This window comes from Erithacus rubecula, assembly GCF_903797595.1.
Source record: "Erithacus rubecula genome assembly, contig: SUPER_Z_unloc_3, whole genome shotgun sequence".
Lineage (NCBI taxonomy): Eukaryota > Metazoa > Chordata > Aves > Passeriformes > Muscicapidae > Erithacus > Erithacus rubecula.
Window position 1 is genome coordinate 1,461,169 of NW_027635944.1, and position 27,549 is coordinate 1,488,717.

Here is a 27,549-nt window from a genome sequence, read left to right on the forward strand (position 1 = left end):
AAAAGTATCTACTTTATTAGCTCAATACTACAATGAAAGAGGTTTCTTCTACAATTCAAGCAATATAAAAATATATTAATTATACATATATAAAATATACAATGCTAAGAAAGCATCAACTATTACCTACCGCAGTAAAATACATATGTTTTATAATAATATTTTTCATTTCAGCAAGTTGCATTTTAGATGTGACTTGCTCTGTTTCTTGTGCAGCCGGGAAATGGTTCATCTGTGTATCTTTGGGATTTTGTGTTTCATTCTGCAGAGCAAAAAAATAATACTTTATTTCAAAATTAATGGTCCAACCAGCTTTTATGTGCTAGGTCTTTCTATACATTGTATTGCAAACTGTATGTGCCCGTGTATGTTTATGTAATTGTATAAGGGTCTACATCATGTCAGATAAACAGCTGCTGGTTTGGAAACAATCCACTGATACTGTACAAAGTTACAGCATAGGAATTATCAAGGTAAGCTTCCTCATATTTATTTTCCCTAACTGACTTAAGGTCATGTCACAATCCCTGAGGTTGAAACAAGGACTATTTTTCCATAACAGATTCTCTCTCCGAACTTTTCAAAAACTAAAACCAGAGCTTACACATTTTCAACTGGTCAAAAATATAGTAAAGATTTTATAAGGCATTTCTTCTTCAATTTGTCTATTCATTTTATATAGACCACTACAAGCAAATCTTTTCAGTTCTTGCCTATAAACATGAAACAAATTAAAAATTTAAAATTTAGTAGGTTTTACTGTCATAATTTTTCTTTGATATTTTTGTCTGTTTGTCTAGTAATTAATTCTCAGAGCCCATCTATCATTTTCAGCTACTTCTTCAGCACAGTACATGAGGAAGCATATCTCAAATTGGTTTCCAACTCATTTTGAAAAGACTCTCAGTAGCACCACAAAATAACTTTCACTTGAAAAATATAACTATAAAAGAATATTCAAAATTTACTTAATGGATTGAGAACGTACATTTTAGTAATAAATTAAATGCATGCTTTTCATCAAAGATACACAGCTCAAGAATAAAACACTACGTTTGTTTAAGGTAAATAAACAGGTAATCACAAAAACTGACTCCTCCTGCAGTGGGATGAATTAAGAGTCATCAGACAGACACAGGTGAAGCATTCCCTTGGCCATTTTCTATTGTGAGCAGGTGTAAAAGGCTTGATGTAACGTGGCTAATACTTCAAACACTTCAATCTGATGGGTGGATCGAGACTGGGACAGAACAGTAGAGGAAAAACACAGTAGTGCATCCAATGACAAGGTGCAAATGTGTTGTTCGAAACAAAGGTATTTGGTATGTGTGTAACTGTATCTCTAAACAAATGCTGAGAACAAAAACTTCTTGCACATTTCAAAGGAGAATAAATGTTTTTGTAACTAGAGTAGGGTTCTAAATAGCTGTTGATGAGCCCTTGATAATTGAGCTCTGATGCATTAACTAGTCTTTAATTCTTAAGGTCCTTCATGCACGTTAGTTTCAATATGCTCAGTAAAACACTTACATTAAAACAATTTATAGTACAATCTTGGCAAAAATTTAGGAACTCCAGCACAGATACAACTAAGCTTTTAAAGTCACTGTTTATGAGACTAAGTATGAGACTATGAGCTTCCTAAGATCATGTGTTTTAATATCCTGAACCAATAAATTAGACACCTTATAGAATCATATCATCGACAATCCGACAGAGAATTTTAACAGTAGACTTACAAGGTTGGCATAATGAGAAAGAGATACTGAAATATAAACATTAGGCAAAGACTTAGTTTAAAAAAAATAAAATCACACCAAGAATACTCTGAACATCAGTGGAGTTTCAGTTGCCCTAAAAAGAATATTTTGCTAAATCCATCACCTAGACACATTTATTTAGGGGAGGAATGATATTTATATTTGGTAGAAGTAGCAGTCAGATAGCTGGACTAAAAATCTATGAAGTTGGAACAATCTAATTAATTATATGCCAAGTACTTCTGGGACAAAGAGAAAAGAGTATGTCCACAACATTATCTGATAAAGCTTAATGTATTTGGACAAGTGCTGTGATTTGATTGCCTATGTTTTATTCTTTTCCTTTTAAGAGACCAGGAGCCTTGGCAGTTTCCTAAGCTCTTCAGATTCATTTAAATAGAAAGGTAATGCTCTCCTGGTCTCTGAAGTGAGTTATTTTAATGAAATCTAAGGAAAAAATGATATTTGAAAGTTAATAGACTTGTTAAGATGGCAAATTGTTATCTCACCTAGGAAGAATTTAGGGTGCATAGCAAGAAACACATTTTGATAGAGATCAATAAAATGTGAGGTAGCCACAAAAACTTGACATTAATTCATCTATGAAAATGTCCATCCTAGCTGAAAGATTCAAATGAGAGCAACTTCCCCAAACGTTTCTTTAAGAGTGTAAGCACTGGAGTAAGAGCCACATTTATGTGGCTAAGACCTTCCAACCTTCTTCTCACCCTTTCATAATACCTTTACTAAGTGAAGAGCTAAGTGCTTTGAAAAGGATTTACAAAGGGTAACAAACACTGTTTTAGCTCCTACTTGCTTGCAAAGATAGTAGTTTTAATTAGCAGTTGACTGAAGTCATCCCAGAGTCTGAGAAACTACTACACTAAATGAAAATTCTGATGCCTTTGAGTAGTTCCAGATCAAAATACTGAATTTCCGGACATGTCCATCTGGTAAGTAAACAAGTATGAAACATAGGGCACCTCTTAAGAGAAATAGTAACACAAAATTCTGATTCTAGTGAATTCTGCACTAGCACAGGACCATGTGCAGATGGCATCTGGAGACTCTACAGCCTCTTCAGACATCCTGTTATATCCATCAGCCTCATAGCAAAAAAACCCAAATGGTTCCTGACTTTCCATTTGTACTCATTTTCCTGTAACTGAGCACTACAATCACCTGTCTCTGTCTACTTTGCATCCTCCCTTCACATATTTGTATACATTCATGAGACTTCATACCTCTTGGATACATGGCCCCAGAATCAGAAGGTTGTCATACCTTTAACCAAATCACAAAACATTCAGGCTGATTATATACCCCTTCATTTTTAACACTGCATTATTTACAGTAATAAATAAATTAGTTTACTCACTTGAAAAAGGTAATGTCCTATATATTGCATAGGATAATGTTGAGCTTCAGAGAGGCACTTATTATTTTGTAAAGGAGAAATTTTATCACCGATGAATACATGAGTTATATCGTGCTCTGCATTTTCAGATGAACATATGGTTGCCTTTCCAGCTTTAAGAACTCTAAATGAACATATTTAGGAAAATGTATTTACTATATTATATTAACACTGCCTAAAGCTACAATAACATTCACAAAACACAAGCATGCAAGTGCAACTGAATAAGGTTTCTAGATGTACAGCACATCACAAGCTTCTTAGAAAGACAAAAGTGCACTTCAGAACCTTCAGAAAATGAAAGAACACACTTAACAAAACATCCTTCTCTTCAAAATTTAACACTAATTAAAATCAATGTGCACCTCCAAAATATTTGATAGAAAGTTTCACCTGTGTACCTTTTCAAGTATCAAATTTGATGACAGCAGCAATAATTTATTGGATTATTTACCGCAAAATAATGATCTTTCAGTTAAGTTTTCCTATAAATTGAGCAGTTAACAAAAGATGGCCCACTGCTTTTCTGAAATGTAGTATGATGTTTCCATAACAGAAATATACATTTGCAGCATTACTGCTGTCCAGTATCCTATATAGAAAAAGCATTTGCTTGTTTTTGGGGCACCATTATACCCCAGGGATAAATTCCAGACCCATACAGCTACAAGTGCTCCTATCTTCTAGAAAAAATGCCAGACAAAACAAAAGGTGGAAAAATAAGATCTAATGACATTCTGCATATACATTTTATTTTTCATTATCCAGATACATAAAAAGAAAATGGTGCTGGTCTTACACTTACCCATCCAACAGCCAAACTAAAGGCAGAAGAGCATAGAAAGGGGATAAAAGGCATTTAACTGTTAACTATAAGAAAAATTACAGACTTTCCTCAAAGTCATAGCATCCCTTATGACTGAAAACAGTACCTGCTGAAGACAAATATATCTACCTGTTGGTGTTTTATGACTGACTAAAAGGATCCCTACATTGAGTGCATGGGAAATAGTCTGGAAAAAACCATCTTCCACAAAACTTGTTCACTTGTTTTACTGATGTTCTTGTTAAAGGTTATTTCTTTAGCAAGAAATGGAAACAGACAGCACTGTGCAACACAGCATTTCAACAGTGCTATCATGAATATCTACACAAGCAATTTTCAGGGAAAAAGGAGCAGCATTTTTCACAAGCTCAGCAGGACACCATAAATTCTCCCACTCAGCCAAAAAATAACATACTTAAAATATTTTCAGTTGGCAAAATCAGAAAATAGCAACTTCAATTACCCCTCACTTTGTCTTTATAAAATACAGACAGACAGACATTCTATGATGTAGCATACAGCCCTGTACTCTGATCCAACAGACAAACTGCACTTTCCTTCTTTACTGAGGCACACTCAGACCTGAGCAGTTCTAACTGGGATCTCAATAGAAAGCTGGACAGTATATGAATGAATGGAAAACTCTGAAACTGTCAGATGCTCCTTTTACTGTACCAGATACAAACAGAACTTAAACGTGCGCTGCTTTCGATTCAGGTGTAGAATTTAAAGTAATGAATCCAAACGTGTAGGAAGAGTATGGAAAAGAAATATGTTCTCAGCATGTTATCTTTCTTTCTTTTTCTTTGTTTCTTTCCCTCTTTCTTTCCCCTTATATTTGTCCTCCCTTTCCAAACTACCTGCATTTATAATATATTAGAATAATCTGTTTTAGAACAAATTATATCTTCAGAACTAAAAAGAACCTAATACATAAATGTGACACAAAGACTGATCAGGTCAGTAACAGTGTGGCTCAGATCCATATGACAGTCAGGTCATCCAACCAAGTGAAATAAAGTATACAGTTCCAGGAACTATTTGAATCTAACACCCATATAAAATAACCTGGGTATCTTGCCTTGTGAAAGAAGTTTCTATTAGCAGCTTACTTGATAAAACCATATATATGTTCTTTTTAACACTATACTAAAGGAAGATAAAAGCAGTGATGTTACAGACATAAAAGTATGGAAATATATTAATGAAAATAATTCAGGGTTTGGATAGCTGGAGTTTCTTACGGACCAAATTAGCTGGGATGGAACTCCTACCTTCTAATACATGCCATTCGCTTATCACCTCTCTTAACAGGGAGGACAACTTTCCATCTGTGGAAGGCCCCTGGAGCACTAGAGTTTGTCAGTTCTTCACGCCATCTTTTAGGTACAGATTGCATTTGAGGTGAATAATGGGTGTCTCTTTCAATTTCATATCCCCACTCGTACGTTGTTTCATCAAGCCATCTGCCACTTGCAGCACTATTAATTATGTACTCCTTAGTTAGTACCCACTTTCCTAAAAAGAAAATGAACTGTCAACCACAAAGGATTTTTTGTGCAGACAAATGGCAATCAACTGAAGAACTAATATAAAATTAACTTAAACCTTTCTTGTGGAAATAATAGTTGGACTTATAAGTACCAATTTAAAAACTTCTTCCTATTACAAGAGTTCTCCACTTCAGACTCCAGAATCAAAAATCTCACAATGTCACTGAAAATGATAGTTTTGTTTTCTTTTAATGATTAAATATCTTATTACCCTTACTAGATAAAATACTTGTCTATCTCCTCAAAAATCCAAAATACATTTTCTCAGCTTCCCAGATTTTGTTCTTAGGACTTTCACAGAACCTTGGTAAATCCTTTATTTTTAATACCATTTGACACTTATACAAATGTACTAAAATGAAGAAATATTTTATTACCCATATTTTGAATAACTAGACATTTAATATGTAAGCTATTTCCTTTTTATATTCTTAATATTACTTGCACTGCCAGTGTAGTGAATATCAATATTCAGGGGACAGAGTTTTAGACTTTTTTCTTTCTTCTTTTCACATCCTTTTCTCTCATCCCTTGGCTCCACCTCCTCCGCCTCTCCTCTTTCATCTTTCACATGTATTCTTTTGATATAGTATGTAATGATCTTCCCCTTTTCTCTGTCTCTGTCTCTTCTTACAGGTTCAGGTCAAGAGCAGTGGTTAGTACCCTGCTCCTGTATTGAAACACTACCTACACAAGACACTCTAAGAGAAATTGACTTGAATTGTGTGAACCTAATTGGTTTCACAGAACAGCAGGGTTGACTGACAAAATGTCTCAGTGCAGGAGCACAGATGGCACTTCCACAAAACCTAGTATAGGTATCAGAAGATTTCTGACTGGAAAAGGTACACTGTGCACAACCTGGATGTTAAAACCACTTCCATGAGAAGTTTCCATCTCAAAACTTCTGTCAGCTAGGAAGTCCATGACAAGTGATACCCTTGATAGTATTTCTGATGAACTCTATGCAGTTCTAGATGTGTTTAAACACATTATCTTTCTTCACTACCTAGAAAACAACACAGTAGGAATGAATACACTGAATCTGCCATCATGAGCAAGAGCAAAGATGATGCAAAATTAGCATCTCTTCTAGATTAAAAGGAATTAGATGGTATTGGGGAAGATTTGCATGTATAGAAACACAACAGAGTTTTGCATCGCTGTGAGAACACTAAATGAACCATTTCTGCTCTGCTCAAGAAAACATCTTCAAATTTTAAACTCCAAAAAGTAAGAAAACATTAACTCAAAGGCTTAAAATTACTAAAGTGCAGTGATGTGCCAGAAACCATTTTAATATTTTTTTCCCTCATGGAAACCTTTGGTCTATTTTATTTCTGAAAGAGAACAATCAGAATTTTATTTTGGTACAAAGAATCAACCATATATACATACACATATTAAAAGTACATACATACAATATAATATATATATCTATACAGATATCTATCTCCCTACTTTTTAGAAGAGACAATTGAAAATGCTTACTAATATGGTATGAAATGAAATAAAAAATTTGCATATATCTTTAAACCCAAATGCATATTTAGTCATTTGTCTATTATCTCTTAAGATTAACCATCCTAAAAACTGCTTTAACACTTTAGTGTAATATGATATAGGGAAAACAAATACCATGCTTAGAAATGGTATTGTGATATCTCATAACTACAAGATAGTCAAACCTCATCACAGAATTCTGACAGGTGATCAATCAATAAAGAAATTTTGAAATAGACAATTTTCCTTCTAGAAGTGTTTTAGTTCTCTATGTATGCAATTTCTGCATAAGCCCTTAGTTAAAGAAGAAGCTTGTGTCAGAACAGCAACAGTCTGAAATTTTCTCTTGCTGCATAAACAGGAACTTACAGTGACCTTTACCAGTGAATGTTCCATGTGAATTTGTCATCAAAAATCCATGTTTTCTACAGGTGTTCATACTCCCTCTGCCCTCTTTTAAGCATCCAAATAATTTGAGATTACTTCATTATCTAATGTAACAAAGTTTTCTGTTTGGTAACAGATGCATATCCAACAAAGGGAGATAGCAGGAATATAATTTAGGGGAAAAAAAATCAAAATAAAAAAGTGAACTTCATTATAACCTCAACATAATACCATCTTAAAAATCAAGGTTAGTGGAACAAGAAGAATGAAGATTTGTAAGACAGTGCATTCACAAAATGAAAACAGATAACTAAAAACCCTTGTAAGGGTCCTTTCCAAACTTATGCTATGAAATTAAAAAGTAAATCTACTCACCAGCAGCACAGGCGGCTAAGATCTTTTCACTCTTGCACAGCTTTTTTGCTACAAGATGTGTACAATTTCTGTATTTCTAACAAAACAAAACAACACATTTGTATCACTGGAAATATTAACATTCTTTGTCTACTTATATACCTACTGCTCTCTTCTAGGAAAGTCCTAGTCCTAGTCCTTTCTCCTAAGACTTGCATTTTAACTTCCAGCTCTAATCCTCTTTGCTGTATTGCAATGAACAATACCTTACTCTCTATAAAAACACAGTTCAGCTTGAATAGGCATTTGACCAGTGCCTTCTTCTCTCCTTTTTTAAATCCAGTTACTTGTATTATCCTTTTCTGGCTGCCACTTGCCATCTGTTGAAAGAAGAACGAAAAGGAAATATTAACACTCAAAGTACACACCACGAGAAGTTACTTTCAAGGCCTGACTAGTATTATCTACTTCCTTTCAAACAAAATAGGAAAACACACCAAAGTGAACGAATGCTAGTATTTTAAGCTCTGTCTGACACAGCAAAGACACCTGAAAGGCAGGAATGGAGTAGCCTGACACCCCCAAACCTGCTTTATTTAGGAACAAATGGCATCATAGCAAAGCACACATAGATTTGCACCAACAATATAACTACAAAGGCAGCTAAACAAGCGAAAAACAATTCTTACAGGGTTGTGTTGGCCAGACATGTGGTACTTAAACTTAATACATTAACGGAAGTTAATTAAACACTTACTGTAGGTTGGCTAATTGACAAATCAGTATTACTAAAACCAAGCAAAGCAAAGCATAATAAGCATAACGTATAATTAAACTTTATATTTTCCTTAAACTATTATCTAACAAAAAAAAAAAAAAATCGACAATACTATTGTTCCCCTCTCTTTTTTTTTTTTAAACCCCAGGCTGGCACCCAAACGCGCGGAGGTTCATTCCCAGCCCAGCCCCTCAGGGCCCCGCGGGTCAGACGCGGCCGCGCCAGCTCCGGGACGAGGCGGGCGACGGACGAGCCCCCTCACGGCTCACGCACCAGGGCAGCGGTTCTCCCGGCGCTCTCCCGGCGCTCCCCCGGCGCTCCCCAGGCGCTCTCCCGGCTTTCTCCCGGCGCTCTCCCGGCGCTGGCGCCGCCGCGGCCCGGCCCGTGTCGCTCCCGCCCGCCGCCGCAGCCCGGCGCGTTCCCGCCTTCCCGCGGCCCGCCCCCGGATGTGGCGGCGCGCTCGTTCCGGGACGTTGTCACTAACGCTCCGTGGTCGCCGGGGCCGGCGGCGCGGAGCCGCGGGGGGATCCCGGCCGGGTAAGTGCCGCCGGTGGGGCTGCCCTTCCCCTCCCCTTACCGGGCTGCGGTGCGCTGTGGCCGCCTGCTCTCTGGCGCGGCGCCGGGCGCTGCGTGTGCGGGCTCCCGGGGATCCGCGGCGCTGGCGGGCGCCGGCACCCGCTGCTCCAGGCCGGAGCGTGGCGGGCGCGGAGGGGCCGCGCTCCCTCACAGCGGGAGCGGGCTGAGGGCGGCTGGGAAACGCGCTGGCGCTCCCTCGGCGGCTGGAAATCGCTGTTGCTCGGCAGAAGTGAAATTAATTGTAGAAGGCGGTCTGGCAGGGGTGCGAGCTGAAGTGTGTTGCCTCTGGAATAGGCTGGCTGTAAGAGTCGCGAAAGGGACCAGGGGTCCTGACCCTTGAGAACAATTTTCTCAATGTCTGAGAGAAACTTTTCCAAGTTTCAAAGCCACATGATGCGTGGCCCTCGTAGGGCAGGTAAGCAGGTAGTGCTACAGACAGATAATCAAGCTACGTGTTTTTGGGACGGTCTTTCCGCCCTTTTGATGAAGGGAAGGCTTTCCTGTCCCTCTGATCAAGTTGGTACAAAGTTTTTGTTATGAGAGTCAAGGCTTGATTTTTTTCAATTAGAAAGCAATATGAGGGGATCAAAATAATATCCATCTTGTACCTCAGGCACTCAGTGTAGAATTTAGGAATGTAGAAATGCCAAGATTTGCTGTTTGCGAAACTTTTTGGTGTCCCAATCTGTATTTTGGTCTCTTCAGCATTTGAGAGATGACTTTTGACTCCTTCTCTATCATGTAATGCACTTAACGGATATTGCTCAAGAAATATGTTGATATTTCTTAGCAAATAGAGGTAGCTTTGTAGAATAGTGTTATTCAGCTTTTCTACAGTTTGAGACTAGAATGCATGTATTCAAGGGGAAAAAAGAAAGGGTGGTTGAAATGCCTCTTTACAGAACTGAATTGTAGGCAAGTCACCCTGTACTCATTGAGGTATTTCAGATACTCTTTCGTATTTAAGACCTGTAAACTGAGATGTGTGCAGCTTAGATGAACAGAAACAATGTTTTGAGCTCACCACTGCTATAGAACATAGGTATCCCTGATAAACCAAAACCACGTAGTTGTAGGCATCTAAAATTTCTCAGCAGATTGGACACTTGGTTTAAATCTTAGTTTCCCAGAGTATAAAAACAGAAAAACGGGTGACTCTTGTCTTCCTGTTTAAAAAGTATTCTGGTACTCTTAATGCATACTGAAGTTTTTTCTATGTCTTGTTTCCTTAACGTTGCAGTTATATTTTTGTATGTGAGCATGAAGAAATAACTATCAACAACCTTTGTCATTACTCTTTTTGCAAAACTGACACTGAAAAAAACCTTAGATATTTAGAATTAATATTCGGATTACATTTATTGCTTGCACAAAAGATTAGTTGCATTTTCTATTTTATACCTGTTGCACCTTTATACTTTTGATTTGTCTGGACTATAAAGGTATTGATTTTAATTCTTGTAAACTTTTACTTTGTTTTAAACAGTTTAATTCTTATTACCTAGGACTAGCTACTGTTCATTACTTAAGTGATAACTAAGAGCAGTTTTATGTCACAGGACTCTCAGCAGTCTAGAGAAGATACTGTAAAGTAACTCCTAGTGAAGAAGTTGTTCCAAGCTGTGAAGCTGTCCCAGGGGAGGTTTAGGTTAGGTTTAGGTTCTTCACCCCGGGTTGGCTGGGCACTGGAACAGTTTTCCCAGGGAAGTTTTCCCAGCCCCAGGCCTGCCGGAATTCAGTCAGAGTTTGGACATTTCACATCTATTTTTCTTCAAAATACATAGTTACCAAAATGTAGCTTTAAGAAATTAAGTTTTTAAACCATTATTTCAGTGATGTCTGCTAAGTTGGGAATTCACTCACTCCCTGATTCTATTATTTGGTTCATTAAAATTCTAAAATATTTTCTTGCTTTCCATCCTTGTTGTGATTTCATGGCAGCTAAGTGTCTCATAGGTCTCATAGGGAGCAGGCTTTTTAACTGATGTATTTTTAAGTTTCTCTAGGTTTCCTTTAATATGTTTGTCAAATATACAATTCCGTTGCTCAGTACCATAAATTATGTTTAAACAGTTTGTCTCTGGGTTTTTGAATGTATCTACTTTTACACATTCTCTTGTACAGTGCCTGTAACATGTTTTATAAAATTTAGGAAGTTATTTTCAGTGCTACACACGTGGTATTTGATTTAATTATATTTTAAGGATGATCAAGAGTAGCTGTACAGCTCTCTTATCCAGTTCATTAAGAAGCCAAGATCAGAAAAATAAATATTCCTCTTCCCCTATCACAGAAAGATTTTATTTACAGTATATCAGGTGTCCATTTGTTTCAGACTTCTTTTATTAATTTTACTACCTAGAGAAAAAGAGTTTTTATTTCATTACACTGCTCTGGCTTTCTACTTTATACTTTTTATTTCCTTTATGTCCTTTGCATGTTTATATTACCACCATGTCTTCTGCCTTGAAATTTCACTTCTTAATTTTCCCACAGATAGCTATTTTACTTCACACAGTTACCCTTCTTCAGGCCTTACTGGTGCTGCTGCTTTCTATTTTATCACTGTTCCTCCTTGTCTGTAAATCTCAGTCTGTTTCTCAAAGCCCCTACAACATTTTCCTTAACTTTGCAAGGTAGGGTTTCTTTTTTTTTTTATTCAGTCTTTCTTTTCCTGTAGTATTTGTCCCTCATAAACCTTTTCACTTACTGTGTTGAAAGTTTTATGCAATTATTTGCACATTTTGAGAGTGATATAATCCATGCAAAAGCATCTTTTCCATTGTAAAGTATAAACGGACAGATTTTATTTATTAGTGGAATATATTTTGTAGTGTGTGCTTAAAATACTTGCCATCATGCAAACAAGATTATCAGTTGAATGATTAACTACTCTAGTAAAATTATTAATTGGAGCTTTTTTCTTCTGTCTAAACAAAACATGTATACTTTTTAAATGATGCTCAAAATGCAGCAGTCAAACATTTAGTAATCACAGCTCTGGAAAGGAAAACAATCCTGAAACTACACTGAAAAATCAGTCATAAAATCTAAAGCAGTATGAAGTGTCTCCACACTGCCTTCATGTGGATAAAAGTCTAACTTTATGCCACTTAAAGTCCATTTTTTCTTCCATACAAAACACTGTCTCTGGCTTCTTGAAACTGAAGGAATTTGAATTTTCTTCTGTAGTGATAAGGGATTTCAAGGATTAGAAATAATACAGTATAAATTCACAGGAGCTACAGGAGCTTCTTAGTAGTAATCATCTTTCTATAAACATACCTGTAGTTTCTTTCATGGGCTAATGAGTATAGGAAAAGAAGAACAAGCACTGTGAAAATTGCTGCTTTTCTTCAAGCCCTACTGATTATATAAACCCTCCATTTTCATAACTTAATACTTATTTTTAAAAACATCTTCATGTTCTTTTCAGAATATATCCTTTGTGTTTCTTTCATGTAACCATTTTTGTCCCAAAGAACATGTATTTTTATGACTATTACAAACTCAGCCCATCTTCTCGTCTCTTGCATTCATCTATCCACCTTTCTGCCAACTCACTTTCTGTTGATGTATGTCAGTGAGTCAATGTTGATGGGCAAATGTAGAGAGCACAGAATAGTGTTCAGCAGCTTATTCAGTAACTCTTCTGTACATGAGTTTCTGTGTATTAGTTCACTCAGTAATGAATTAGTGAACTGCATTTTCTTAGTGTACTTTCAGTCTCTCATGTTTTGGACTAAGGTTTTGGTTGTTTGTTTCTTCTAAAATATAGATATGAAATGGAATTATTTTGCATTTAGTACTTAACTTTCTTACCACATAAAGTTCTTTTCATTGTCTGAGAGGAGTTAATCTATTGCTGCTTCTTAGACCTTCTTAATCATATTACTGCTCTTCTGCCCTGTCCTCAATGCACTGGATACACCTGCCTGGAATACTTAATTGACCCAGTTTCCCCAGTGACCTTCTAATAATATTTTTTCCTACTTAGGAGATCCTTTCTGATATGATCAGCAGTTTTTCATTCATCAAAGTCCTTTCAACTTCTTCTTCCTCTTTCTCTCTCTCTCTTTTTTTTTTTTTCTTTTGTTTTTTAGAGAGTGCCCATAAGCTGGTTCTCATTGTGTTTGCTGATTACTAGTTTTTGGACTGTAAAATGCATTTTCCTTATCTTTTGGTATTTTGTACTTCTCTAAGTAGCTTCATTTAAAATGGTAAATGTGGGTAATGCTAGAAGATACTGTAAAGTTTTGCTGATGATTGAATATTGTTAACTACAATCTATATGCAATGAATATTCTAGAATGGTTTCTTGTCTGCAATAACACATCTCTCCCTCCAGTTTTATTTCTGGCTAGGCAACTGCCAACAGCATGCCCAGAAAGCAAATAAACATGAACCCTGGCTCACAAGATTAGAAAATCAGATTTGACATGATGTAGCCAGTGGGGTACTTTCTACCTTCTCTGCAGTTCACTGTAGGTCAGTGTAGAGGGAAAAGGTGGAGATGATTGTGGATGGAAGAAAGACAAAAATACTGAAAAGAAGTTAGGAGAAAGTATGGCATGAATTATTATAGGGTAGATAATGAAGGTGCAACAAGAGCAAGAAAGTATCAAAGTACCCTGCAGAATATTCTGGTTTTTTATCGATATGTAAGTGGAATACAAGATTGCAACGTATGGGTGTGAGACATGGATTTGCTACTTAAGGTGAGATTCATAGAATGGGATGGGTTAGAAAAGACCTTAAAAGTCATCTAATTTCAACCTGCTACAAGCTCCCTTTTAAATATTGGAAGGCTCTAGTAAGGTTTGTCTAGGGCATTTTCATCTCCACTCGCAAGAGGTCCATGCTCTTCTAATGTTTGGTGTCCCAGAGATGGATGCAGTGCCCCAGGCAGGGTCTCACCAGGGCTGAGTTTGAGCAGTTAACAGAGGATCATAGAGGTTCTTTGTAGCTGTTGAGTTGTCTCTTAAGGTGGGACACCTGTTCTTGTTTGCCCATCTGCAGGTAACTCTTCCCATGTTCTGGTGGTGCAAAGCTTAAACATAATGACTGTTCCATATGCATGTAAAGTCAGTATGGCAGGAGAGGGAACAAAATGGAAAGAGAGCAGGGTGAGGATTAATGCAGGGACTAATTAGGAAAATGTTAGCATGTTGGACATACATGTGATTAATCTTCTGAGGCAAGTGGTAAATGCTGACTAATGTGGTAAATATGACCTAACAAAAGATAGCCAGGTTTTTGTGTGCAGATCCTCTCCCGCTGCCTCCAATACACACCTCCTCCCTTTGGTTGTCTCTGATAGACAATTTGATTTGTCATGAGATAAAAACACATGGTGGAAATTGTCCTAAGGTAAGAACACCAGGCAGGAATTGCAGGAGGAACTGCATGGTTGCACAATTGTGTTCCAGAGATGAGAGAGCTCTGACCATTGTGAATGGCTTTGGTGCACCTTGGCCTGCAGAATGTGTTGCTGGAGGCTGGGCAAACTGGTCTTCTGGGCTTGCAGGCAGCTTCTGGCAGGAATGTCTCCCTCTGCTGCCCAGCATGGATGCCTGCAGGGTGTGTCCAATCCAAAGGCAGGGAAAACTCACTTTTGGAGGTTTGAGTAAAAAACCAGTAAAATCCAGCCACAGAGATAAAATCCTAAAGTAGTTCCATACGTACTTCGTTGTTTTGAACAGTGCATTCTGTAGGCCAAAGACTGTAAACCTGTATGTTTCTAGCCAAGCCTCTGATATTACACCCCTTTAGACCCACTTACATTATATACTGGATTGACAAATTTAGATACTGTATTAGCACTAATTCTTATCATAGTCATCCACATAATCACTGTCATATCTCTCCTGCCTTACCAAGAGTCTTCTCTCTGCTACACTGCTGTGAGTGGTATTGGCAGTATGATTTAATCAGGCATATCAAACAGAGCATTTGCACACCTTTAGAAGAAAAATTTTGTGTTCAAGCATAAAGAACTAGAAATGGACAGTTTTTTGTCTCTCAAAGAACTTTTACAGTAAATTAGTCTGTCTGGTTTGAGAGATGCTTCCAGATCCTGATTTGCTGCAATCCTTGGAGGCATAAAATAGGCCTCAGCAAATTATATTTGGAAGTATCTCCATATTTAAGTTACTTTTTAAAGTAAGATATCCACCTCTTAAATTTTCACAGTAAATATTATATGGGAATAATTTTGTCTCTGCAGGAGACAGTATAGAATTAATCTGAGGCGCCTAATCTAGTTGAAAAGGTGTATGTGTACATGTGTCTAAAGATGTATGGGATGGTGTAATCTCTTGTTCATGGGCTTCTCTTGAACAAGGCAACCCTCTCTGCTAATCCAGGTAATTCATTAGAAAATGTTTGTATAGGATGCTGACATATTGAAGTATGATTATGTATTCTATGCAAAAATTTCTGTGAGGTTTTTTGTTTGTTTTTTTGTTTTTTTTTTTGTTTGTTTGTTTGTTTGGTTTTTTGTTGGTTTTTTTGGCTTTTTTTTTTTTTTCTTGTTTGGGTTTTTTTGGGTTTTTTGTGCTTTTTTTGTGAATGAATGTAAGTAATTTTATAAGAAATTAAAAGGAAAATTGTATTACATGAAGAATCCTTGATTACAAAACTTTGATTTTTTAGTTTTCAGCTTCTGTGTATACAATGTAGTTTAGAATTTCTTTGAATATGTTATTAGTGGAATTTAATAATAAGTTCTTTATATTTAGTTCTCAAAAGCACTCTTTTTCACCTTATTGTTTAGATATTCAGTGAAGTTCCTGCACTAGGTTTGTTTTTTAAAGACCTATGTGATTGGACTGATCTGAAGATAAAAATATAAATGTTCTCACAGACAACAATATTCTGAGATGGAATTTGATCAGGTTTTGGCTCATTGGATGTTTCTGCTTTTGGAAGGTGGCTCTGATGGGCTGTGCTTCAAAACCACCTCAGCTGCCTTTATGGACCTTATTGTAGTCTTTAGTTCCAATTTTGATCTTTGCCTGAAACTCCCAAGTTTATATTTGTGGTATATTTGACAAATCTTCCTTTTATAACTAAATAGATCATCTAGCCATCAGCTCTGTGATGTCCCTAATCTCCTTGCTTGCAGAATTCAATTCAATATCAAATCCAGGTTATCTCAATAGCAATGGAAAATGCTGCCAGAGTGCTACTCTGTTGTACTAAGTAATCTCTACTTCTCTTAATAGCAAAATTTTATGTTTGATGAAGCTGAAACACTTATACATTTTTGCTTAATTTTGTTCTTCTTTAGTTAATATGGGTGAAATAATCAGCTTATAATTTCAGTGTTAGCAGATAAACTAGTTATTTAACTTGTCCAAACTTGTTGAAGGTATTGAACTTCAAGGCAAAACCATTCCTCGTCTGAAAAGGGAACACTGACAAAATCATTCAAAAGAAAAAAGAGGAATAATTTATGAAAGGAACTGTAGCTAATGATGCCATCCAGTTGCTTTAAAGTGCTTCTACCTCAACTTTAATGAATTAGCTTGGCAACAGCATATGTTTTATGCACTACTTCTAATGAAGTGGCATACCAGCACTACAGTGTACTTTGAGGTTTATTCCATCAAAGCTTTTTGCTGTCATAAAGTAGACCTTTTTAAATAATAGATACTAAAAACTACATTTAAATAACATTAAGGTTGTGACACAAACACCAAATGACAAACTTCAGGCAATTCAAAGTTAGGGCTGACAACTTGTCATCACCTTGCATTGTCATTTTTAAAAAAAAAAGAAGCACCCTTGCATGATTTAAGGATTGAATGTCAGACTAACTTTAAAATTCTTGGCTTTTGTGGGCTGGAGTTAGAACCTTACTGTCACTTTTTATACAGGGTTTTTTTTTGTTGTTTTGTTTTGGGCTTTTTGTTGGTTTTTTTGTTGTTGTTGTTGTTGTTGTTTTTTCATATCCTCTGTTTTCAGAAAAATAATAAAAACAGTGGAAACAGTACAGGCTTTGTTTTTGTTTTTAGTCTAAAACACAGATGTAAGGAACTTTAGTCCTGGAGTACTTTAGCAAAAATCTCATAAAGTATTGAGAATTTGTAATTCTTTTCCACATGAAGAACCACTTTCTTTTTATTGAACTCTACTGCCTAAACCATACAGACAGCCTTGGTAAAAGATTTTAAATTACTTTAAAATTTATTTAACAATATGTGAAGCAAAAGCAGATGAATGGGAGTTTCTGATTTTTTGCATATGCTTTTCCATTTTGTTCTATTCAGGTATCTTGGCATGCATGTGTAAACACAGTCCTTTCAGTTCCTCTGCAGAGATGATTTCTCAAGGTCTGTAAGTCTAATGCAGGCAATCTATTATTTTCATCATCATTTTGTCAACTTAATCTAGTATAAACTGTTATTGCTGCCAAGTTGTCAGACCTGCACCCATCCTCACTTCTGCCCCATGCCACCATCACTGCTCATACAGCTGCCTAGTAAATGGGGATAAACAGGCTTGCTCAGGCTAAGGGGCTGATACAGAAGGTTGGTAGGATCCTGTGAAAACGAGTCAGAAAATGTGGTATTGTGTTCAACTTATCTGAATCTCTTTTCTCAGTACAGTCAATCAATTTCTCACTTTTTTTTAATTGTGTTGCTATTAGTGTGTAATAGTACAAAAACCTGATTTGAATAAGTTGTGATCATTCCAGGAAGAATTGGTTTAGAGAGCTAAATCATCCTCTAGTACAGATTAGTGGATTGTCTGAAATCAGAATAATAGTCTCTACAATGTTTTAGATTCTTAAGATGCCACTTGACTGTGTACATGTAAATAAATATACGGAATGGTGAGAAATACAGCCCTTTTTGTGCTTATACTGCAATAAACTTATCCCTGGTGCACACATGTGATAGTGGAAAAAAATGGAAAAATCATTCTGGTCTGCCTTGATACTAAAAGTCAAATAATTTGTTAAATGCCCTTGATTGATACACTTGCAGAGCTATTGACTTTTAATTCAGTTTTTAGGAACAAACTTAAAAGTTTCTAAATAATGTTTATCTCCAAAGATTAGCATAAGGGTGTTGTGATATCACTTATTACCAGTTTGTCTAGGAAAAAATGTCACCTCAATAAATGCTACCCCACTTTTCTATCTTCAGACACTTTCTTCTTTGTTCAGAATATGTACCATTAATTTTCTCATATTTTGGGTTTGCTTATAATATCCTTCAAACTGCTTCATGGTGGTGTACCAGTGAAGGCAGTCTTGATTTGGGACCACTTGCTGTTGGCTGGGTCACAAGCATAATTTATCTTACAGGTTAAAGGAATAGAATTGAATCTCTGGTTCACTGTAGAACTTGAGCTAGAATCTATAAAAACAGATTTGATAACAACTCATGCCTCTGAAGTATATTCTGCTAAAGTTATTTCTTTATTATTAGTTAGTTATTACAGATTTAGGCAGTTAGAAAAGATATAGAGTAAGTCCTAAAAATTTGACTGTAGTAGAGATTTCTTCCTTGAATCTTATGTGGCTTATTTAAGTTGTAAAATTCCTTGAAATTAATATAAGGAAAAAGAAATTTGCTAAAACGTTAGTGTGACCTTAGGAAAAAATTTTTACTCCTTTAGTTTGTGATGTCGTCCTTCCTTTCTTTAAACTTGAAATGTAGTCTTCCTTCAAAAAAAACCAAAAATTGATTTTTAGTTTTCAGTGGAATTTTGTTGTGATGTAATAGGCAAGTAGTGCACATTGGTTACACTGTAGTTCCACTTTTTGGACAGTTGCACAAGCCATTTAAGTCCTGTAATTATGTAAAAAATAATACATACTGCATGGTGTTTTTGAACACTTTATTTATGAACACTTGCCCTCTTAATCATGAAACCAAAGGCTAAGAGGTTTTGGCACTGAAGAATCTCATATAAATTTTATAGTAGGTTTTTTAAGATAGAGGGGAGGAAGCCTTTTCTGCATCACAAATCAGCTGATTGTCTTTCCTTTTTGCCTAGTAATTTATGACCTGGTCTGGTTCCAAATAATTATTTCTTTTTCCCAGTGTGAATGCATTTAGTAATGATTAATTCTCTCCCTTTTGTGCTCTTGCCACTATCATATCTTGAAATAATATTCTTGACACAGCATCTTCCCAGAAGAGATGGCTGAATGTATTAGAATGATCTCTGAGTATTCTTGAACCGTACTCATGTGGCATTTCCATGGCATATGTAGTAACAGTATAAAGGTAAATGAGCTTCACCATGAATACAGGATGTTTCTTTCATGAGCTGGCAGCTGTGGGACTCTGTTGCTCTATGATGAGGAGCTTCAGGCAGGAGCTTAAAAGTATTGTATTAGATGTCTTTGATGAGAAGGAAGTTCTTTTCACTGTAACCATTCCTTTGTTTTTTCTTTCATTCTTCTTCACAAGCAGTGGAAAAATATTGTGGAATAAATATTCTTAAAAATTGTCACTTGGTTATGTGTCCTTTTGATTTTGTAGCATCATAGTTGGGGTGACTTGTACTTCCTGGAAAGCAGTAGTGATATAAGATCTTACAGTGTAAGTTATCAAGTAACAAAACTGAAGGGAAATATGGAGAGGGTGGTCTGGGATGATAAAGGCTACCACTGTGAAACTAGGTGGAAAAAGTATTTATATATGGCTTGTGAATTAGTGAGAAGGCTCTGTCTTAGTATTTGTTTTTATCTTCCCTAATAGTTACACAAGAAAACTAGTTAGACACAGGGTATAGTTTTCTGCAATTAGTCTGATTATCACTAACTAGATGTAGTGTAGACCTACTTTCATATCAATCAGTATATTTGTACTTTAATGTAGTGTTCTACAGATGTCTCTCATATCTTCTATTTTTGTTCTCTTCAGTAGTGATAAATCCTAAATCATATGTAATGTGTGGAGTTTTTTAATGTATAAAGCTACTTGGCAGCAGTCATGAGTTCTGCTCTGAATATAAACTGATAATTAACTAGAAGTCAAGTCATAATAAGGGCTAAGCACTTCACATAAAGAGGCTTAAATCGATGTCCTTTTAATTACAACTGACAATACCATTGGACTGTGTGTTACTTGTATTTTTTTTCCACCTTTAAGTGATCCTTTGATTGTATACTTTTGAAAGAGTGAAACATACAGATAAATCTGATGCAGACCTGTGGTAGAATCAATATACTGCTGAGCATCAAGATTGTGCTTTAACTAGCCGTGCTAAAGGAAAACAGTAAACTTCTGAAACTCTTCAATAGGAAGAAAAACAGAATTAGAAGGCAAGAAGAAACATGTTTGGTCATAAAGGTGAGTGAGTCTTCATGAAGAGCCAGTTACCAGCCAAACTCTTGAAAGAGCACTATAAGGCTTCTTTATCAGTGGAAAGCATAATTCTCTTGCTGAGGAACTTCAAACACATTTATGTGTTATCTCTCCATTTTGTTGTGGTTTTACAAATATATCAAAGATGGGCTTTTTTTGGTATATACTGACTAGCTAGGAATATTTTAACATGGATTTAGTAAGGCTTAAATTAAGTCCATGCATGGGACAATTGTCTGAGATATTTGAACAGATACTTCACATGAGTCTTCTGAGGGCAAGCATCTTGGTTATTATGTATTCTCTTTTCATAGCTAGTAGCATTTCAGAACCTGATTGCAACTTTCAGCTAAAATACCGAAAGCAAGAGACTCAGATAATTAGAGACTGGTGTGTCTATCTGAAGAAAATATTTTTATTAAAATAAATTATGCTTTGATTAATCATGTAAACTTAAAACAAAATGCTAATTATACAGTACTCTGCCTCATCAGAGAAATCAATTAGTTTTAAATTGATACAGGTGAAGAGTGTTATGTTCTTGAGCTTACTTTGAGAACAAGCCAACAGAGTGGAAAATGGTTACAGATGACATCCTTCTGCAGAATTTCTTTTCCTTGAACATATTTCCTGTTGTCAATTTTTTTAGACTGTTGCTAGTGTCATTGAATATGAATTTGTCCTCCTTGAAATTGTGATTTATATTACACTGTTAGGAACAGCCATTTGGTCAATCTTAGAAATGTAAAATGATCTTGAAACATCCTATGAGGTCTACTAAGTTGAAATTATTTGTATAATCTTTTTCTTAACTCAGTTAGCTGATGACATGCGATTGTCATTTCTTGCGATTTTTTTTCCCTCAAAACTGCTGGATTTTTAAACACAATTACAGTTGTTGGTTTGCTAATCCTGTGAGTCAATCTACGCTGAACAAGCAGCTTATCTGAAACCCTTGGCAGCTTCAGTGAAAATTAAAAAGCATGCTTTACTACAGAGATTGTCAAGAGTGAAAATAATATTTGTCCAGTCGGACAGCTTGCTTTTGTAGTCACTAAATGAAAGTTGAGATTCTGTCTCTTCCTTGAAAGCTTCTGTGTCAAGAAGGTAATTTGGACTGTTTGTGGTTTGACAGGGATTATTAAAATCAGATGAAGTGAAGGGAAGGAAGTGTGAGAAAGCAAAATTGACAGTGACACTCTCTATTATTTGCAGCTTGGATCATGATGACTATGTTGATATGATAGATTCTAAATGTGGGTTTCACTGTGGAGATATATTAACCAGCAAATACAGGAAAATGAAGTTATAGATTATTTTTCTGACTTAAGAGAATGCCATCCAACATTTATTTTCACTGGGAAGTTTGGGAGGGGGAGTGTAGCAGAAAATGAAAGATTAGAAGGGAAAAGGGAGTGGTTCAGAAAGAACTTAATTTTTTCCTTTGTGATTTGATTTTTCTCTTTTATCATTTTTTTGTTTGTTTTGTTTTGAATTTATACAGCTTGCTAATATACTTCAGAGGGAATAAAACTGGGGCTTAAGAATTGGTGGAAAGAGTCATGGTACTTGTTTTTGCATTTACTTGAATTTGGTAGGAATTTTTTTGCATTAATTCTTTTGCTTAAACTGAGCTCAAGTCAGATTTCTATTTCACATCAATTTTTCATGACTTGCATCTTGTATGCTATTTTTAAATAGTGATATTTTCTTCCACTTTGAGATAAATAATTAAAAACATAAATTATTGCAATATTCATATAGCTGAATTTTTAATTGCTGAAGATACATTAACAACCAACTGTATGCATCTCTTGTTGTCTAGTGAATATGCAATGTATTATTTAATCTTAATCCTTTGTTAATCTCTTAGTTGTATAGGTAAACTTGAAATTTTTGAATAGACTAGTTAGTACAGAAGTAAGACATCTGATTAGTCAAGTTTGATGAGTGCTGTCATTTGTATTTGGCTTCCTTTCCTGTTTTCTGGTATGGGAACTTTGTGAAAAATTATATTTTGGGACTTTTTAGTGTAGAGTCTTACAATTTTGTAGGAAAATACTGAACTCAAAGAAAGTAGGTGACACATGAAAGCCTTTGCTGTTATTTAGCATAGCCATACCTTCATATCTTTCAAACAATGTCATGCAACATTTGAACAGTTAGGCCATGCTAGCATCTCATATTCACCTATCTTACAGCAGAGAGTAGTGTATTAGCATCCAGAGTGATTCATCTGGCAGAACAAAAGGGATAAAGGAGCAGCATGACTGACTGAGGGAAAAGAGGTTGCACAGAGTTGTTTGCAGACTTGCAAAATAAGGACTGGCATGAGAAGAGATGGTGGTGTTGAAAACACAGTTGGGACATTGCTGAAGAAGATGCTCAGTTAACTCAGAATCCTGTGTAAAAAGAAGGTTCCAGACCCTTGATGTGGGCTGGCTGGACAACCACCCTAAAATAACAAAAATATGTAAAAGTTTTATAGGGAAGTAAATGTCATCTATATTTCTTCATATTTACTTCTGTATCTGTGTGATCACAGAGTAATATGCCTGTGTGACCTAGGAAAGCCAGATGATGTACTCTTTTTGGACTTCAGCAAAGCTTTTGGTACTGCCTCTCGGAGTATCCTTCTGGACAAAATGTTTGGCTTGCAGCTGAATAACAATATTATGCAATGGGTGAGCAATTGTTCATGGATCAGGCATAAAGGGTTATGGTGAATGGGGTGACAGCAGGCTGGTGTCCAGTCACAACTGGGGTTCCATGGGGTTCCACCCTCAGTTCAGTTCTCTTCAACATAGTTATTAACAGCTTGGATGCAGAACTTGAAAGTAAGTCTAGAGATGACACTAGATTGGGAGGTGCTGTTGTCTTCCTTAAAGGGAGAGAAGCCCTGCAGAGAGACTTCAAAAAGTTAAAGAGACTGTCAGTCACCAGTTGTGTGAAGTTTAGCAAGGTCAGGTGCTGGATTCTGTACTTGTAATGGGGCAGCTCTGGATGTGTGCATGGACCAGGGAGTGAGAGGCTGGAGAGCAGTGCTGTGGAAAGGGACTGAGGTCCTGGTCAATGGAAAGTTGAATATGAGTCAGTAATGTGCCCTGACAGGCAGGAGGGCAAACCAGGCCCAGCATCACCAGGTGATGGAGAGAGGTGATTGTCCCGCTCTGCTCTGCACTTGATTGGGCCTCACCTTGAAGAATGTGTTCCCTTTTGGACACCACAATATAAGAAAGACCCATTGGAGAGTATCCAAAGGAGGGTTATAAAGATGCTAAATGGTTTGGAAGGAAAGCCTTATGAGGAGCAGCTCTGGTCACTTGGTTTACTCAGCCTGGAGAAGAGAAGATTGAGGGGACCCCTCATTGCAATTTTAAATACCCTCATGAGGAGAAGCAGAGGAGCTGGTGCTGATCTCTGTGGTGACCACTGACGAGATTCAAGGAAAAGGTTTTTCAGAGGATACTTGGGCACTGGAACAGGCTGCTCAGAGAAGTGATTACTGCACCAAGTCTGAGTTCATGAAGTGTTCAGAGAGTACTCTCAGACACATGGTGTGACTCTTGGAGTGTCTTTTGCAAGGCCAGGAGTTGGACCTCGATGAATCTGGTGGGTCTTTTGCACCTCAAGAGATTCTGTCATTCTGTGGTTCAATGGTATTCTTTAGATGCTTTGTCTACGCAATTAGTTCCAAATGCAGAAATAAAAATATCACAAATTAAAGTATTCTAAAACAGAAGAACATTTAAAATTCAGTTCACAATTAAACTTAGTTAAACTTACTCAAGTTCGTTAGGGCTGTAGGAGATGTGCATTTCCTGAATATGCAGGTTTTACCATGTTATTTAGCCCAATTCCCATAATTTTGAGAATATCCCTGTTCTGTTGGAATCCATCTCTGTCTCCTTGTGTCTAGTATTCATAAAATGGAAGATTAATCGAATCAAACTGCATCTTCTCCTGTCATCTGTGGAACTCATCTGAAGAGCAAGGAGAGGGAAATAATAAACTCAAAACCTAGCATTTCAGAATTTGCAGTGTTTTAAGTATAAAAAGTAAGATGATTGTTTGGAGATTCAAAACATGGCAGATCAGAGGAGATACGCCTGGCAATGGTATCTTACATATCTGGCAATGGCTATCTTACATAGTTCCAGAGTTACTGCCAGATTCCTGTTACATTACATGTTAGCATGTAATGGTTGTACTGAGTGTTATTCTTAATGTAAACAACACAAATGAATTTCACAATTTATTCAGTATAGTATTTTTACTGTGGGTGTAGTGCACATGTTTACATTTGGGTATAAGTCTTTGAAGATGTAATTTAATATTTAATTTCTTAGTGAGATGTGTAATTCAGGTCAGATCACTTCCCTTGTATGATCATTTTTGGAGCACAGCTTTCAGTTGTGGCAAAGGAATGTCTTTATAATTTTTTTAAAGAAACAGTGTAGTGCCAGTATTTGTGATTAGCAGAAATTCTCTTTCCATCCTCTCCTCAAAGACTTAATTCGTACAAATGTTAAGGGAAAGGGATAAGAATCTTTCACTATAGACATCTCCCAAGAAATGAAGGATACCACATGATTTTGGTGGGCCTCTATGGAGGCCATGGTCACCAGAAACTAGTCCACAGGATGATTAATTTCTAAGAGATAATCTTCTCTTTACATTTCTGTCAGTGTTTTATGTAAAGGGATTACTTGTTTTGGTAGTATGTAATGGTATTTATTTCCAGAACCACTGCAGCTGGAATGTAATGCTCTGTTTTGGAAAAGTAATACATTAACCTCTCCCTGTTTCTGATCCAGCTGTTGAAAGCTTGGTGGAACAATGTAAAATAATGTAAGAAAAAAAAAAAAAAAAAAAAAAAAGGAAAAAAAAAATTAAAATAAGGGCATTGTACTAAATAAGCATTATCAGGAGTTTTAAAAACATCTTGAAAGGATGTCAAAGTGAAATAATTTCTACATTTCAGAAATCACACAAATGAAATTAACTTGAGTAAAAAGTACATGAGAAGGAACAAGATTTTGTATTTTTCTCTACTAAACATTTTCTCTTTTAATTGTTACTGTTCTGTAAGTACTTTTGTACCACAGAGTATTTTTATGTTATTTATCTATGACTCCTATATCTGTCAGAAGGTTTTTGAAGAAATTCTGGGTAATTCTGAACTGAGATTTTTTTAGATGTTGAGTAGCTCTTAAAACTAATATCCAAAGAACAGGATTCTGTTAGTAAATTCTGTTCATCTGCAGTAGCATGAACAGCATCGAGATTCACTAGTTATATCTTTTTAAGAAGTTAAACAAGAAGAGTAATTTTCTGACACCTATTCTGGTGTCTGTTATAATGATGCAAGCATGAGAACTTACATAATAAGAAGGGAGTAGCAGCCTGAAACTATGTGTGATAGAAGTCATGGCTCAGAAATAAATGTCTAAAATTTGAGTCAGGATCAGTAGTAGAGTTTGTAAGAAAGACGACAGTGTATGTGGTATTAAGAAATATATTTACTTCAGACGAGGGTATGAGCACATCATTTGAGGTGAGGTGCAGCAGTTATCTCAGCAGCTTGTGTGAGCAGGGCATGGGGGGCACAGGCACCCTCAGCTCCACAGGTGAGCTCGGCTGGTGTTTTCTGACCCCCAGTAGAACAGGCTCAACACTGGACTCCACACAGTGGACAGCAGTTGCTGGAATGAGCATGGTGACCCAGAGAGCTCCCTCAGAAGCATGCAGCTGTCCACATCTCCATCTGAAGAGAGTGTTAAAGCCTGCCTTTAGTACCAGAGGGCAGAGAGAGAGACAACAGCTGCATGTGGTATGACCAGCTGCATGATCCTGTATTGATGGGGCAGGGGAGCTTTGCTACCAAGGATGAAGAAAAGGCTGAGGTACTTAATGCCTTCTTTGCATCAGTCTTTAACATAAAGATCTGTAATCCTCAGGACAACCAGTGCCCTGGAGAGATAGAGAGGAGCAGGGAGCAGGACAGACCCCCTGCAATGCAGGAGGAAGTACCTAGACCACAACTCTAGATGTCCAAGTGGGGATGGATGGGATTCACCAAAGTTACTGAGCGATCTGCCAGTAGAGCTTGCCAATCCACTCTTCATCATTTATCATGAGTTCTGGTTAACTGGGAGGTCACAGACAACTGGGGATTGGCCAGTATGACTATAGACAGAGTTGGAAGTAGGATTCAGGGAACTGCAGGCCTGTCAACGTCAATGCCAAGGAGGTTTGTGGAACAGATTATATTGACTGCAGTCACATCCAGGACAACCAGGGGATCAGGTCCAGCCAGTGTGGGTTTAGAAGTGTCAAGTCCTGCTTGTCCTGCTTGACCAGCTTGATCTCCTTTCATGACCAGGTGGCCTGCCTGGAGGATGAGGAGAGGCTGTGGATGTTGTGCAGCTGGAGTTCAGCAGAGCCTTTGGTACTGTCTCCCACAGCATGCCCTGGAGAAGCTGCAGCCCATGCTTTGGGCAGTGCACTCATCACAGGGTTCAAAACTGGCTGAAAGGCTGGCCCAGGGTGTGGAGTGGATGGAGCTGCACTGTGGTCAGTCACTACTGGGAATCCCCACTCAGCACTGGCCAGCCCTGCAGTGCCTTTATTGGGGTGTGGGTGAGGGGATTGAGGGTACCCCAGTGAGTTTGCAGACAGGCTGAGCTGAGCCCAGCATTGATCTGCACAGGCCAGGCTTAGGGGCTGGGCTGGAGGGGTGAGGGTCAGAGTATGTGTTCATCTATAAAAAAATCTTGAGACTCAGTCATTCAGCAGGTTTTGCAAGGTAGAAATACTAGCTACTTGTTCTAGTCATCAGTTTGAAATTTTCTGGAAGGAACATGAACATTACACAGATAACTCTATAAAAGAATCTTACAAAGAAATAAATTTTTGCAGTAGTGATTTGCATTTTTATCTTTAATTTACCTGGTTTAAGAAAACATAATTGTGTAAGTTTAAGAAAGTATGTATTTGTAAACTAAGTTTAATGTATGTTATTGCTTTTCTAAAAAGCCATGTATTCATATTTTAAAATGTTTT

The 27,549-nt window shown here is 36.9% G+C and overlaps 2 protein-coding genes across 3 annotated transcripts in view; one reads left to right on the plus strand and one right to left on the minus strand.

Annotated features, from left to right (window-relative positions):
* The window catches only part of SLF1 (SMC5-SMC6 complex localization factor 1), a 33,121-nt gene extending 24,920 nt beyond the window's left edge, over positions 1–8,201 (minus strand). Inside the window, exons 1-5 of the mRNA XM_079331358.1 lie at positions 8,067–8,201; positions 7,822–7,897; positions 5,278–5,521; positions 3,139–3,301; positions 131–262 (exon numbers count right to left, since the gene is read on the minus strand). Of these exons, the coding sequence (XP_079187484.1) occupies positions 131–262; positions 3,139–3,301; positions 5,278–5,521; positions 7,822–7,897; positions 8,067–8,180 (729 nt within the window). The 5' untranslated portion in view covers positions 8,181–8,201. The remainder of the gene's footprint in view (positions 1–130; positions 263–3,138; positions 3,302–5,277; positions 5,522–7,821; positions 7,898–8,066) is intronic.
* Positions 8,202–9,008: 807 nt separating this feature from the next.
* KIAA0825 overlaps positions 9,009–27,549 on the plus strand; it is a 240,925-nt gene continuing 222,384 nt past the window's right edge. Inside the window, exons 1-2 of one of the 2 annotated variants that reach the window (XM_079331352.1) lie at positions 9,040–9,115; positions 17,428–17,490. The gene's annotated coding sequence lies outside the window, so the exon portion shown is untranslated. Of the gene's footprint in view, positions 9,116–17,427; positions 17,491–27,549 lie in introns of both variants that reach the window. The other variant, XM_079331351.1, reaches the window with a different exon arrangement.